The sequence below is a fragment of the Cinclus cinclus genome, chromosome 2 (assembly GCF_963662255.1).
Source record: "Cinclus cinclus chromosome 2, bCinCin1.1, whole genome shotgun sequence".
Classification (NCBI taxonomy): Eukaryota; Metazoa; Chordata; class Aves; order Passeriformes; family Cinclidae; genus Cinclus; species Cinclus cinclus.
In genome coordinates this window covers 102,365,879-102,380,057 of record NC_085047.1, presented here as the reverse complement: position 1 = coordinate 102,380,057, position 14,179 = coordinate 102,365,879, and the positions used below count along the sequence as shown (strand labels likewise).

Sequence of the window (14,179 nt, the reverse complement as noted above, 5' to 3'; positions counted from 1 at the left end):
TTGGAATATGTCATGTGATCTTTGTTCCAAGAGATATGGTGAAATTGTATTTTTATATCTTGCTTTTTTTCTTAAAAAAATATTCCAAAGATAGCAGCATATTTTTCTTTGATAGTGTCTAGACAACATTGTTGCAAAAAGAAAGGAACACAAATGTTATTTTCCCAGCTCTTTTAATTTTGTATTTTATCTGGACATTGGAACAAATCTTGAGCTAGTGTAACTATCTGAAGTGTTGCAAAAAGTCAGTTGAACTGTGACCGCGTCACAATTTCACTTTTTACATTTGCTCAGTTTCCTGCTATCTGGATTTTATTGCTTTGCCTGGGATCATTAATTTTCATCCATAGCTTTGAATAGTTTTGGAGTTCTTGATGTGACTATGTTCAGTCAACAAGAAGCTCTGACTCTGGCCCTAGCTTGTCTTTGCCAGGCCCATCTCTGGAAGTGAGAACAATGTCAAAAAAACCCAGATGAGATAAAAAATTGAATGTAGAGAAAGTATTTATTACAGACTTTTGTTTAAACACTGGACAAATATTAGCAAAGCTCGCTCTGAAATGCCAGAGTTGGAGGAAGGTCCATTCAAGCTCGTTAGGCCTACAGAGTGCTCAGAAAGGGCTGGAGTCACTATCAGGAATTTCTTGGGTCCTGTACTCAAATTTAGGCTTTTGTAATGCAGTTTTTATTTCTGGGGATGGGCTAATGAGCTCTGCCAAACAAAATGGAAGGCATGCTTGGTAGTTCAAGAGCAAACCTCTGTCCTAGTCTGCTCATTTCACGTGTAGCTGTTTGCAGGACTGAGGCTTAAGGAGAGAACCAAAAGCAGGGAATGTAGGAGTGTTCTGAATCAGTATCATATGTGACACAAAGCAAGCAGCTTGCCCCATTACTTGCCAGCATCAGTGGCTACATTTGCGGATGCCACTGAATTTTTTTTAGGCTCCATCGCATTCACATTTCAACTTCTTGGTGTTTAAGTAGTAAAGGGATGCTGGAAGTTGTGTTTGTTTTGTTGTCTAAATGCATCACTATGGGTGAATCGTTTAGTGTACAAAAGATTTCCCCATAAAATGGAAGAACAGATATGCAGCTTGGTTTTGTTTGGAAGTGACCTAATTTGAGACTAGACTGGTAAATGTAAGTAAGCAAAGATAGGAAATGGTTTTTGGATGAGCATCTCTTTTAACCCTGGGAAATTACATTGTAAATGCACAGTCCTTGAAATCAGATATTTATATAAGCAAAACAATTTTCATTATCAGCTTCCTAGGATAATTAATTTAATTCTGCTACTTAGGTTGCTGTTGGAAGAACTTTATTAATACATGATTTTTAGGCATTCAGTGAAACAAGCTGAGGGCAGGTTTGAACATGTTTTGTGGTGATCTTCAGAAAGCTAGCCCACCATTGACATCTCTTCCTTTTTTTTTTCTTGGTTTTTTTATTTGGTTTTGATCTATTCCTGCATAGGATTGTCTATATTAGATATGACCTTTGTTTTAGCATATGATTTGTCAGCTTTTTCTATTTGTTAGAAGTATTGCATGTTGCGTAATTCTTGAAAACACTGGCAACAGTGTTGCAGTACTCTTAATTAGCAAGTCTTTGCTTTATGCTTTCTTTTTTTGTGTTGTTGTATGGTTATAATTTATTTGCATGTATGTTTAATCAATTTCTAAAGTTTCAGCTCCTTAGCAACTTCACTGTTTCTTAGTTTATTCCTGCGGCACTTCTCTCGCGGAGTTCAACCCATAATGACGATTTTTAATAAATATATAGATAATTTTAAATAGATAGATAATTTTAGATTAATAAATAGATAATAAATTGTGTGAATGCTTGCAAAAAAAATACATTTTAACTCTAACCTTAAAAAAATTTGAAACTCCTGAAACAGCTCACCATTTAACAATGCCTGAAAAGAAGGGAAGCTACTGCAGCCTGACACAGCATGAGCAGAAGTACAGTGCAGTTTGTGAGCAGTGTGAGTGCCAACCAATGCATGTGCACATGCACCCAGCTTTTGATGGCCAAGTTAAACTTTTGGTGTCAGGCAGAATACTCCGTTCTACCTTAAAGTTGATACATGGAAGATGTAAATATGTAAAGTTTACTGCTTTGTGTCAGGAATCAGTTACAGAATCACTTGCCACTATGTATCTTAACATTTTTATTTAAGAATAAATGTGTGCAAAAAGTACCCGAGTGTTTCTTTCAGCATGCAAAATATTCAGATGCACCTTTTTTGAAAATGTCTTTAAAAATAATTCATAGGATAGTATCTCTTATAATAGGAGGCATATTCTTTTTCCTACCCATTTTCTTTTGTCCTGTTGCTCACATTAAACAACTGTCACTAGGAAGAAAGGTGGACAAACCAGGTTTTCATTATATGAATTTGCTGTCCACAGTGATTTGTGTAATTTGTCTTTTTTTTTTTTCCCCAGTAGCTTCTTGCTTTGATAATGAGATGAGGATTGGGAATCAAAATCTTGCTTCTTACTTAGTTCATAATGTTGCTGTTAAAGTGTCACATGAGAGAAGGTGTGGGTAGTGGACTGAAGAGATGCTTTCTTACATACTTATTGAGATTGTTAAAGTCTTTGGACAATCTTTCCATGGTTACTCTGTCAGCTTTTGGTTGGGTTTTTTGTTACTGTTGTGCGTGAATCTTTTTGGAGGGATTTGTTTGTTTTTCAAATGTTGAAAGTCTTATTTGTGCAAGGAGTCATGGCCATGCTCTGATGTATTTGTAATCTTAGGAGAATTAAAGCTCAGATAGGTTTTTTTATTTGTTTTGGGTTTTTTTTCCCCTTTCAGCAAACATCTCTTTCTCTCTTAGTGTCTTGGCAATATTCAGTGCATTTCTGTGCAATATATACCCAATAGTATAATAGGGTTGAGAAGATTTATGCTCATATGTTGGAAACATATTTTGTCATAATGTCCACAGACCTACATGTTTTCTGGTCGTTGTGGTTTATTTATTTATCTGTTTCTTCTAGGATGGTTCCCTGGGGAAAACAGCACTGCTGTGTTGGCAGAGTACAGGACATTTTCTTGAGATTCTGGATTGTTCAAGCAGTCCTTTTACTTCAGTTGTTCTTGGCTACAGCAAGCAAAGGTAAGAGAATTTTTTCCTGATTTCTGTAGTGTTGGTATTCCAAATAAATAACATTAGTCTTGATGAATAGGACTTCTAAATATATTCAACCAGGCAAGTTTTTGCCTCTTGAAATCAAGAGGAAAAACTGTAACAAGAAATGAAACATTTGATGCTTAGCGTTTTGGATGAATTTTGTTTTCATTAAAAAAACATACTCTAGGCTATGGATGAGGAGAGAACCAAAACACCATTTGTAATAACAAGACAAATTATTTTATTGCTGGGTTTTTTTTTTTTTGAGCTGGAAGTGTTACTATTTTCAGAACGTGTTTTTAAATCTTTTACACTGCTCTTACAAAAGCACCATGAGATCCTTTGAGATTTGCTGTATTTAGAGCATGTGTGAGTATAGAATTTCTCCTGCATTGATCTTTGTTGTGGATCTGAATATGGCTAAGGAAAAGGTAGTAACGTCCAAAACACGTAACACAAATTACATATTTGAACTTGGCAGTTTATGCTCTTTATGTAACAGTAAATGAAAAATAAATTCCTAAGGTTCTTGTGGATAATTGACATGGTGATGCTTTTGTGTGAGTTTAAAGTAGAATAAAGTGACGTAAAATAATTTTTTTTTTCATGGCTGTTCTGTATACTGATGGTTAGTCTGTTACTGCTCTGGACCTCAGCTGGTAAAGGTAACAGTGCTTGTCATTCATAAAGCTTCCTTAATGTCAATAGTGTATAATGCATTTATTGTGTTAGTAATGTGCTTAGTATATTAAAAATTTGGAGTGTTTTTTGCTGTGTACTTAATGGTTAAGTTTTCAGAAGCTTTCTGTGTTATGGCATGTTATTTTACTCAAGGTCAGAACTTCTTGCAGTTCAAATTTACTGCCTGTTTTTTTTTTTTTTACATTTAAGTGTGCCTGCTTAAGGATGTTGTACAACCAATGAGGTTTCATAGGTTACAGATTAGACTGGTTGTGACTCTAATTCTCCATATCTAGTAACTGACAGAATGTTTCTATTGAGACAGATTCTGAGATTCAGGTGATAAACCTGCTAGTAAGATGGAGAGGTGTTAACCTCTTGTACTTTAAATAGTAATAAGGACAGAGCTGCTCAGCGGATGGACAGATGTAATAGAAGGGTTTTTCCAGGGAAAATTTTACTGTATCTAAAGGTCTGAGGAAGCAAGCAAAGAGGGATTTCATTTTTCATCTTTGTATCACTTACTATGTCAGTAGTCATCAAGGAAAGCTAAACTGACACAAGAGTGTGTTTACATTTCCCCCCTGTTTTATTGAGGCTTTTTGGTTTTAGGCTGTCAGCAGTTGGCATTGTCAGCAGCATCTCTTCTCAGTTCTCTCCTCATCTAAGGTGCCATTGTGTTCTCCAAAAAATATGAAGAGGGAAGAACTTCCTGTGTTCTTTTTGATGCTCAGGATGCTGGATAATGTGATATTGTTTATCCCCAGCTAAACAAATGGAACTGTGAATCAAAAGGAGGAATGAAATTGATTTTGGGGAGACAGGTCTTAGCTTCAGATTTTCAAAATATTCAACAGAATCAAGTGATCCACATGTAGATAGTTTAAAGTTTTAGACTTTTTATAAAAAGCAGTTAAGAGCTCTAGATGGAATACGTGAGTATACGAGAGTCTTTTGACATAATTTTAATGGATTGTAGTGAGTCAAATGTGTCACAGGTGGCAAACACTTGCAAGGAAGTTAATAACTATTGTTACTAATTAAAAGCCAGATTGTGCAGATGTATAAACTTGTGACTATTTTTATTCAAGAGAGTACCTGGCTATATTAATGCTCAGATGTACTGATCCAGTGGTTTTTAGTAATACAAGGAAAATAACACTCATGCTTATGTAATGAGAGAATCTGCTCCTGTAGGTCTAATTCTTAATACCTGCAGTTGGCTATCTCTTGTAAAGATACCAATTATCACTATTAGTTTATCTTGTCATTCTCAGAAAGTTCATTTCAAACATTTGGAAGTATGTGCATAGGTTTCAGGATTTCTATTAGGGCTTAAGAGATCATGCATATTAAGTACATGCTTTTAGTTTTAATGAGGGCAAAACCCCCAGGTTTTGCATGTCTTAGAGATAAGGATAGTAAGAAGAAAAAAAAATCGGAGGGACCTGGGATTATTTAGCCTGGAGAAAAAAAGGCACTTCGGAGATCCTTTTGCTCTCTGCTTTAAGGGAGGTTGTAGCAAACTGGGGCTCAGTGTCTGCTCCCAAGTAACCAGCAGAGGAAATGGCCTCAAGTTGCACCAGGGGAGGTTTAGATACTAGGAATTGGAAACTAGGAAGCATTTCTTTGTGGAAAGGGTTGCTAAGCATTGAACAAAACTGTGGAGGGAAGTGCTTGAGTCCTTCTCTGGAGGTGCTTAAAAGATGTATAGATGTGGCACTTGGGTTTAATGGTGGATTAGGTAGTGCTGGGTTGACAGTTGGACTCAATGATCTTGGAGGTCTTTTCCAGCCTGAATGATTCTGTGATTCTACATGGTCATTCTTGGTCTTGTGCATAAAAGCTTTCAAAGCTTTCATGAGCAGCTAGGATTTATTAACTGCCTCCAAATTTGTCACTTCCTCACCACAGTAATAAATCCAAAGAAGTAGGTTGCAAGATTGTTTCTCAATGTTTTGTTTTGAAATCTCCTAGGAAAATGCCTAGAAAGAGTATTATGTGGGAGAATAACTTTTGTACAAAAGATCATTTTTAAAAATAAATAATTTTACAAATCACCTTTTCTTTGTTTAGATCAGGAGGATTTCCTAGGGCGATACAAAGCCGTCTTTAAGACTGCATGTGAAGATCCTTGGAGTATGTCTTCAAGAATTTCTCTGCATCCTTTGAGAGAATTCCTTGTCTGTGTGCACCTCAAGCTGTATTCTTCAAACAGTCTGTGGACAGCATATGTATATGCTGAAAAAACTCTTCACACCAATCTCTCTGCCAATGAGTATGATCTTGGACTTACAGGAGAGCATGGTAAATTGAAGATATGGTTGTTTGGAAAACAAATAAATACTTCAGTAAAACTTCGTAAAAACGCTTGGAACCAAATATGTATCCAGTGCAAAAGTGACAATGAGGAGATGAAGGTATTCATAAATGGAACAGAAAAATTACACAAGAAACTAAATGGGAAGGTTAATTTGCCTGGGAAAGGCCAGTTTTTACTTGGCTGTTCAAAGCTGCAAGGTACAGCAGGATCACCTCACCAGGGTATGACTGGGGAGCTGTACCTGTTCAGAATGTGGGACAAGGCAAATATAACACAATCTGAGGACTGCCAGGATAGTGGTGTTATACGCTGGAGAAAGGAGGATTGGACTTATAACACGACAGTAGAAGAGGATAACTCTTTACCGTGTGGTAAGTACCACTTCATTGCTTTTGAAATAATAATTCAGTCAAAAGTTTATCTGAGTTTGTAATTTCTTTTCCAGATTTTATAAAGTCTTAGTCTATTAATGATTTCTAGCTCAGTTCTTGGTGAAATCATGTGAGGGCCTGCAGCTTTTCCCAGTTTTTATCCAAGTGAAAGGGTACAGCATCGGTCCTTTAAAGACTTTCAAATTGCTTCAACTTTTCTATCAACCGTTTGTATAGTATGGGAGCATGCAGCTAAAACTCCTTGGAGTACTGGGGCATGTATCAATGTCGTCTTAAAACAATTATTTTGTGCATATTCTGTTCAGGGAACAAATACAGAGGAAAGCGTTGGTGGTTCTCATTCCACACATTTATTGGGTCATAATTTCAATGATTTTAACTTTTCACTGCTTCACTGGCATATTACACCATATTATCTGGTAGTATCTACATCTGCAAAAATTATAGGAGGATCCAGTTTCCTCTTTATGAGTATCCATAATGTCTCCTTTATTAAAATGGCCAAGTGGTTTCTCACACATTTCTCAAAATTCCCAACTGCTCTGAAAAAGAACCATAGAAACCTTTGAATAAAACCAAACCAAGATTTTATTTTCAGAGAAATTGAATTCAAGCAAGAGAATAATCCTATTTTTAGCTTTTACTATCATATCTGTTGGTAAAAAAGACAAATTTGAATCAAGCTTTGATGGAATACAATTTATCAATCATAGGAAATTATATTATCCCCTAAGAGATTTCATTGTGACTAGCTCAGTTATTGTTTCCTGAAATTTTTATATAGCATCAGTGATTCAGTTTAACTATGAAACAATTTTAATCTTCTTCACCTTTATCCTTAAAAAATGTACCTATCTATTTCATGCAGATTAAAAAATATCTTTATCTCTTAATCTTATAACCACTGCCTGACTGGACTAGATTCAAAGTGTCTTGGTAAGGGCAATTAAACAAGGTGACCAGATTTCTTTTTCTGCAAGAGAAAGAGATGTGTCCAGTAAACCAGGACTCATAGAGAATGCTGCTAGCAGTGGTTTGTAATGAGTGAAATGCCTTTGCTGGTCTTGATGCTGTGGTTGGGAGCACATCTTCTTTGTTGGGTTTTGTGACTTGGGAAAGGAACTGAAGAAAGGATGTCTTTCTTTTACTCATGTCTGCCTGTGCTTGAAGGAACACAGTCCTAAAGCTGAAAGGAGGAACATTCTGGCTACCAGATGTACATTTGGTGCAAAGGAAGTCTGAGAGAGGTGTGTCTGGGTAGTGGGGAAAATCTTGGTCAGAGATTGTCTTTTACTGATGTACAGAAAGGACAACCTCCTTGTTTTCTGTTCCCAGCAATTTCTGCCCTGAATATTGAGCATCCTTGAGCATCACAGAGAAACTTGATCAGGCAATGCCCATTTCCAGCCCCAACTGATTAATAATTTTAGAATACATGATTTAGCAGCTTGTGGAATCCTTTGTCTACCTGCAGGAGCTCTCTGGTTAGTGTGTAAGATGCATTGTTTCCAAAGCATTGTTGCTTAGCCTGACTGAATAATTATGTTGACAGGGGTTCGTTACAGTGCAGAGACCATCTCTACTGCCAAATCTAAGTTATTTCCTCTAGACAACTTGGAACATTAACAGCTTTGCAAAGAGAAGCTTGCAGGAGTTTTTTTACAGTTTATTTGCCTCCCTTCAGTAATAGATGCATTTTAGGTCCCCAAGTCATCTTGTGAAAAGCATATATTTAGCAAATACCAGTCCAATAGATAACAAAACTTTTACAGTAGAAGTATCTAATAGCCTTTGTCAGGTTATTTTAATTGATGCTACTACTACTCTTACAATCTGATTTCTTTCAGTAAATTTTGCCAAACACCTGTGTAAAAATTACCTGATTTGGGAAGCTTCTCTGTTGTAACTGTTTTTTGTTAAAACAGAAGGACTTTGAGTAGTAAGTCTGCAGAGGGATCTAATTTTACATCTGCAATGAACGTAACTGGCAAAGGGCTAAAGTTTAGGAAAGTTCTCTGCAGGCACAAAAGGTTAAAAGGAAGTGGTTCATTACAGTCATAATTGTGCCGGAGGACAAGTTTCAGAATTTGTTTTTTAACCTGTTTGGCATTTTGTGACTACATAAACAATTATTTGTAAAATGTTCCATCAAAAGCTACCATAATTTCTGTGATTTCCTCTTTGCTTAACCACTCAAAGTCTTTGTGCAGTGTAAGCCATACTCTTATTGGTGTCTCATTGGCAGTGATCCATTGCATTATTAAGTCTAGATTTACTTAGCATCTATTTTCCTGCCTTTCTTTATGTTGACTCTTCTGATCCTTTTTCTTTAGATTTTATAATTTATTTATGTGAAAATTTTTCAAATTGACAAAAATTTATTATTTTGTTTTCTTAACAATTTGGGGTCTAATAAGGATCAAAATCCTGATTGTGGTAAGATTTGCACACATTTGCTTAGCATTTAAAGGCATGCTCAACTTTTAACTCAGTATCTCAGTCCCCAGAAATGGCTGGGATTACCTTTGCAATAGCTACTTATTTTATTAATCTGAAGATTCACAAGAAAGGATATCTGACTGCTTCCCACTTTGTGATGAGGGTGGTCACATTTCTTGGACTAATGGTTCTCAACAGTGCACTTTTAGGTCTGAGTTAAAGATGAAGCTCACTCCTTCCAGTGGCAGAGTCTTGTGGCTCTCGTGCTTGGTGTGGCCACTCATGCTGAGCAGGTGTCAATACTGCAGGCAGCACCAGAGAGGGAAGGAGGCCACGCACCTGGTGCATCACTGGCCTTCCACGTACATTCTTCATGTTCCTTTGATAATTCCCCTCTTGCTAAGAGTGAGGGATAGCATAACAGCTGTGATATAGAGAGAAGGGTGCAGGTTGAATGTGTCTCACTTTACAGATCACCTCCTGGTATTTAAAAATGCATAAGTGAAGAAAGATGTGCTTACTATTCCATATTCTAAGCTTGGAAAATTTCTTTGTCTTGTTCCTTGATGAATGATTCCTCTGTAGCTACATACTTCAATGTGGACAGTATGAATGATGTCACTCTTGTCTCTTGTATAATCCAAGAAAAAAATCTACTAAGTAATCTAAAGTTTGGGGTGATTTAAGAGAACAAATACACTAGAAAATAAATGAGTTTAAAGTGCTAAATCCTTCAAAAGAAACTCTAATCACCTGTAAGTACCAGCTTTTCAGTTGTCATTTTTGTATGTGATATTTTTAGGTTGCCTTTAATAATAACTTCACAGTGAAATGCTCTGTTTATCATTAATCATTTCAGTTATACATTAAACAGTAACTTTCTTAATCCAAATACAAATATCCAAACTGTTATGCTGTGCATTTATGCAAGGAGCACAGATATGATGGGATATATTTAACGAATTTCAGTGAATAAATAAAACAGATTATTTGGGCCATAACTGTAAATAAACTGATGATAAAGCACTGCTCTCATTTGTGATGTTGGTGCTGTAACTTTTAGCCTGTTGCTTTTGGCTGTTTTTTATCCTAATTAAAATCCAGTGAGTGCATTGTGGCATTTTTGATTTCCTAAACTGTCCTGTCCAACCTTCAAGATTAAGTTGTTGCCTTCTCTTTTCCACTTACTCTTTTGACTTTCAATATTGCTGAGCCTGCTACTGGTGTTCCTGGAGGGGCTTTCCACAATTCTGGGTACAGAGCAATTTAAGGCTGATGGAAGAAAAGGGAAGTGACCAGTGCCTTGCCCAGTGTGACTGTTTTTCTTCTGCATTCTCAAGGAAGAGAAAAACTTCAGTTTGGTCTTTTGTTCTGCTTTGCGGATGTGGACAGTAGAAGGCAGGTACTAGGCTCATGTAGTACCATTTAAAGATTTCTCAATATTTTCTTTTGTGCACATCTGATGACAGTTTCACCTTTCCTGGAAGGGAGGGTGGAGTCAAAAAGAAATGCAGCTGTCACTCATCCACTCATCCAGTCTGCATCCCAGTCTGTTGGGTACCAAATAACTGTTGGGCTGTATTATTGCTATTATTACTATTACTAAAGTTTACTGAGTGGGTCATGAAAGCAGAAGATGAAAAAGTAAATTATTTGCCCCAGTGCCATTTCTTTTTCTAAAACTGTAAGGATAGAATACTAAGGAAACTTCTAGAAGCTCTTGAAGGAAATGTGATGGGAAAAAATACCTGACTCCAGAGTGCCTTTTTGATGAGTCATGTGCCACTTTACTTTGTACCTATTAACAGAATACATGTTTGACCTTCCCTTTCTTTACTCTCATTCCCTCCCTCTCCTGTGATACCAAACAAAGTGGTTTTGGAAATCAGCCTTTCAGAGAAGTGGTAATGTGATTCACCCCAGTATCTCACGTACAACTTTCCACAAACAGATAAAACTGTGTTTTTAACCTAATTTCTTACAAGCAGTGAAACATCAAAGCTGAGTTAAAAATACTGAGCCTAAATTTTCTGTTAAGGATACTAAAATGAGCCGAGACTGATGTGAACAAGTTCCGATATTTGTTTCTGTCTAGTGGCCAGTGATAATTCATCCTTTCTTCCATGGTGCCACCACAGGGCATCAGAGCAGATCCAAGGTGTCGTGAGGAGCACCAAAACATAAAGCTAAGATTGCACTTAAGTTTTATCCTATAAACTTATATACAGTGTGCCTCAAAATCTACCTTACATAGAATGTCAAAGTGGGCTAATGTAGCCAGTGTGGAACTAACAGCTGTTAACTTGTGGAGGATTTTGGTGTGTTATTGTTTTTAATGCCTTGTGTGACAGAGTTGTTCATTTTGGCAGAACATTTATGCAGCTGAAAGATATGTCAAATGTTAAAGGGACCCAATCTCTTCGTGGAGAATATAGATTTAATTTGAATAGGAGAATTTTATGTCATATTTTCTGTGCTTGTTTCTGCAAATAATTGGGTTTTAGAACAGCACCATTTTGAAATTTTGCTGTTTGAGCTGCTCAGTTTTGTTCATGAACAAGTCTTATAATATGCATCAGTGCTGGGCAGCTTCATTTCACTGAATACAAATGGAGTGCAGTAGTTGCTGCACAGTTCTTGTAACTGCTGTAACAAACAGGTAACTGTTGCCTGTAAAAATGTTTAGAAGAGGATCTGTATAGACTTAAAAATTGTAATGTGGAATTGAATTTTTAAGTCTTAGATGCTTGTAATTACATAATCCAGAAGGTGGTACTATATATCTATTTGGAATTAAAAGATTGGCTTTGGCCTTTCTGGTGGAAATTCTTCATGCAAATCAATTCCATCGACTGAATCAGTTGAATTTTTGGTGAAAAAACTGTCAGCACTATGAGTGTTCTAAATTTCTTATTTAGAAAATCTAATTTTTATAAACATCCTTGTATTTTTTTTAAATGTCTAAGTCAAAACTGATCTTAGCAGCAATATACAGTCATGGTTGTCTCATGTCAGTCTGTGGTGACAGCCAAGTACTGTGGCTTCAGGAGAATAAATTACATAGCCACCAAGGTGTCCCTTGGGATTCTTCCATTTGCTCTTGCTCTGTTTGTGAGAACTGAACATAGTCAAGACTACTTGTACTTAGAAGAGTCCTGGGTACTAATGCCAAACTGTTTTCATTTTTGGCATGTTTTTCAATTAATATAAGTAAAATTTTAAATCTTTGCTCTAGGCCCTACACATATAAGTCCATGAATGTATGTTTCTCTGCCAGGAATGCTGTTGTGCTTCGACAGATCAGCAGGGCTGTTGCTGCTCCTTAGCATTCAGTGCCTGTTTGGTGTCTGGAGCTGACTAAAAATCATTCTCTCATGTGTTTCCTGAGGCCAGCTGGCACAGCCCTTCTCTCTGTGCTGTCCCCCTGCCCCTTCTCATCCATCACACAGCCTGGGCAGGGGGAGTGTCCATGGAGAGACTCCAGTCCACTAAATTTCAAACCCTTTCTCCTCCAAAGAAAGCCCAATAGTTGCTTGCCCAGCCTCAGGCTTGCTCAGAGGATGCTTTCTGCAAAGATTTAAAGAAGATCATGAAGTGTTAGGTAAAACAGCATTAGTCAGGAAGCAGCACTGTTCCTCTGAGACAGGGGAATGAGAAACTGCTGCCACTAATGTCATTCTTGCACCAAATTGTTGTCAGCAGCCAGGTTCCAGCTGCTTCTCACTTCTCCACCCTAGAAAACTGAACTGCTTCTCACAGACTGGGTTGCCTGAAGACAGGTGAATCAGAAAGGGTGTTGCTTTTCAAAAAATTTTTGAGAGTGTACTTCTCATAAGTTAGATTGAAGGTAGGGAGAAGAAAAAGATCTTTTTTCATGATCACACTTGGAGATAGAACATTGTACACCTTTCATACTTCAAGGGCTTTTTCTCTATTCCATGCCTGAGCTACTGAACAAATGGTACACTTTGTGTGGCAGTGGTTTTGCTGCAGGCACCAGAACCATCTGTCCCATCTTGACCACTGTGTTCCAAAGCCTCCTTGTGCCTTTCTTTCCCTTTCACTGAATTCATTTTTCAGTTCTGCTTTACTTGGTGGAACAGTTTCAGCAGGACATGTGGAGACCATCCTATGCTAAAAGATCCAGTAGCCTGAGAATTAAAAGCTGTCATGCTAAGGAATGTTATAAGCACAAGGCTATTTTTTTTACACAGGGCCAGGTACTGGTCTCTCTCAGAGCTACATCTCCTTGTGCACCTAACCTTTAGTACTCATAATAGGTTTAGTCTCCTGCCAGTCTGGAGCTGCTGAAGTTACACAGGTTCCCATTGTCAAAGTAATTGGGAAATGAAGGTTGTCACAATTTTTGCAGCTGTGTTGTGGAGCTGTGGTGAGAGCTGCTGAGCAGGTTTCATTCCTGCTGAACACAGATGGGATTCCCAGGTCGTGACTTAGCTAGCTATTTGTGTCAGAACAATACAAATTGATATGAAGACAGTAAGGGACTTGCTGCTTTTGTTTCTAAAGATGCATGTTTATAACAGAAACTGGTGCTTACCTCATTTAATCAAGTTGCCTTTTTCCTCAGAAAAGAAACCAAACAGTTCTTGTGGGGGCCTAATCTATCTCCCTTGCAACAAAACCAAAAAATAATACTGCCTTTTTAATTACTCTTTGAATCTTCAAGAGTGTTTTCTATTAGAGAAAATGTAGCAAAGTATTGTTACAATGTTTAATCCTTTGTTTTGGAATAGGATATGTTAGGTATATTGATTTGGTGATCCTAAACTAACAGTGTTGCAAATGAAAATCCATAGAGCAAATAAATGGAAGTTTCATATATATCTAAGGATTTTCATGCTCTTATCAATAGTAAACAACCTAAGGGCAATAAATTTTCTGTTAGCTTACAACTCACACATCTCGAGTTACTTTACTTTCCTTCTTACATGCCAACTTTAGGGATATTTTAGATTGAACTCTAATCCTTCTCCAATAAATCCATTTACTTTCTTTTCTTGTTCTTAAACACAACAAAGGAGGAAAGCTAACAAATTCTGTATGAGTCTCTCCTTCCTCCTTTCTGTATGCAAAGGTATTCTGATTAAAGACTTGGTTGATGAACTTAAAGCTGGACCTTGAAAATGACAAGTCTCATACTCATGGATAATTTCTAGCAACTGTAGGTATATGTGGTGTAAG

The 14,179-nt window shown here is 37.0% G+C and overlaps 1 protein-coding gene across 1 annotated transcript in view; it reads left to right on the top strand.

Moving 5' to 3' along the window:
* Positions 1 to 2,339: 2,339 nt before the first annotated feature.
* Positions 2,340 to 14,179, top strand: part of ADGRG2 (adhesion G protein-coupled receptor G2) — a 42,982-nt gene continuing 31,142 nt past the window's right edge. Inside the window, exons 1-2 of the mRNA XM_062515140.1 lie at positions 2,340 to 3,127; positions 5,900 to 6,517. Of these exons, the coding sequence (XP_062371124.1) occupies positions 2,923 to 3,127; positions 5,900 to 6,517 (823 nt within the window). The 5' untranslated portion in view covers positions 2,340 to 2,922. The remainder of the gene's footprint in view (positions 3,128 to 5,899; positions 6,518 to 14,179) is intronic.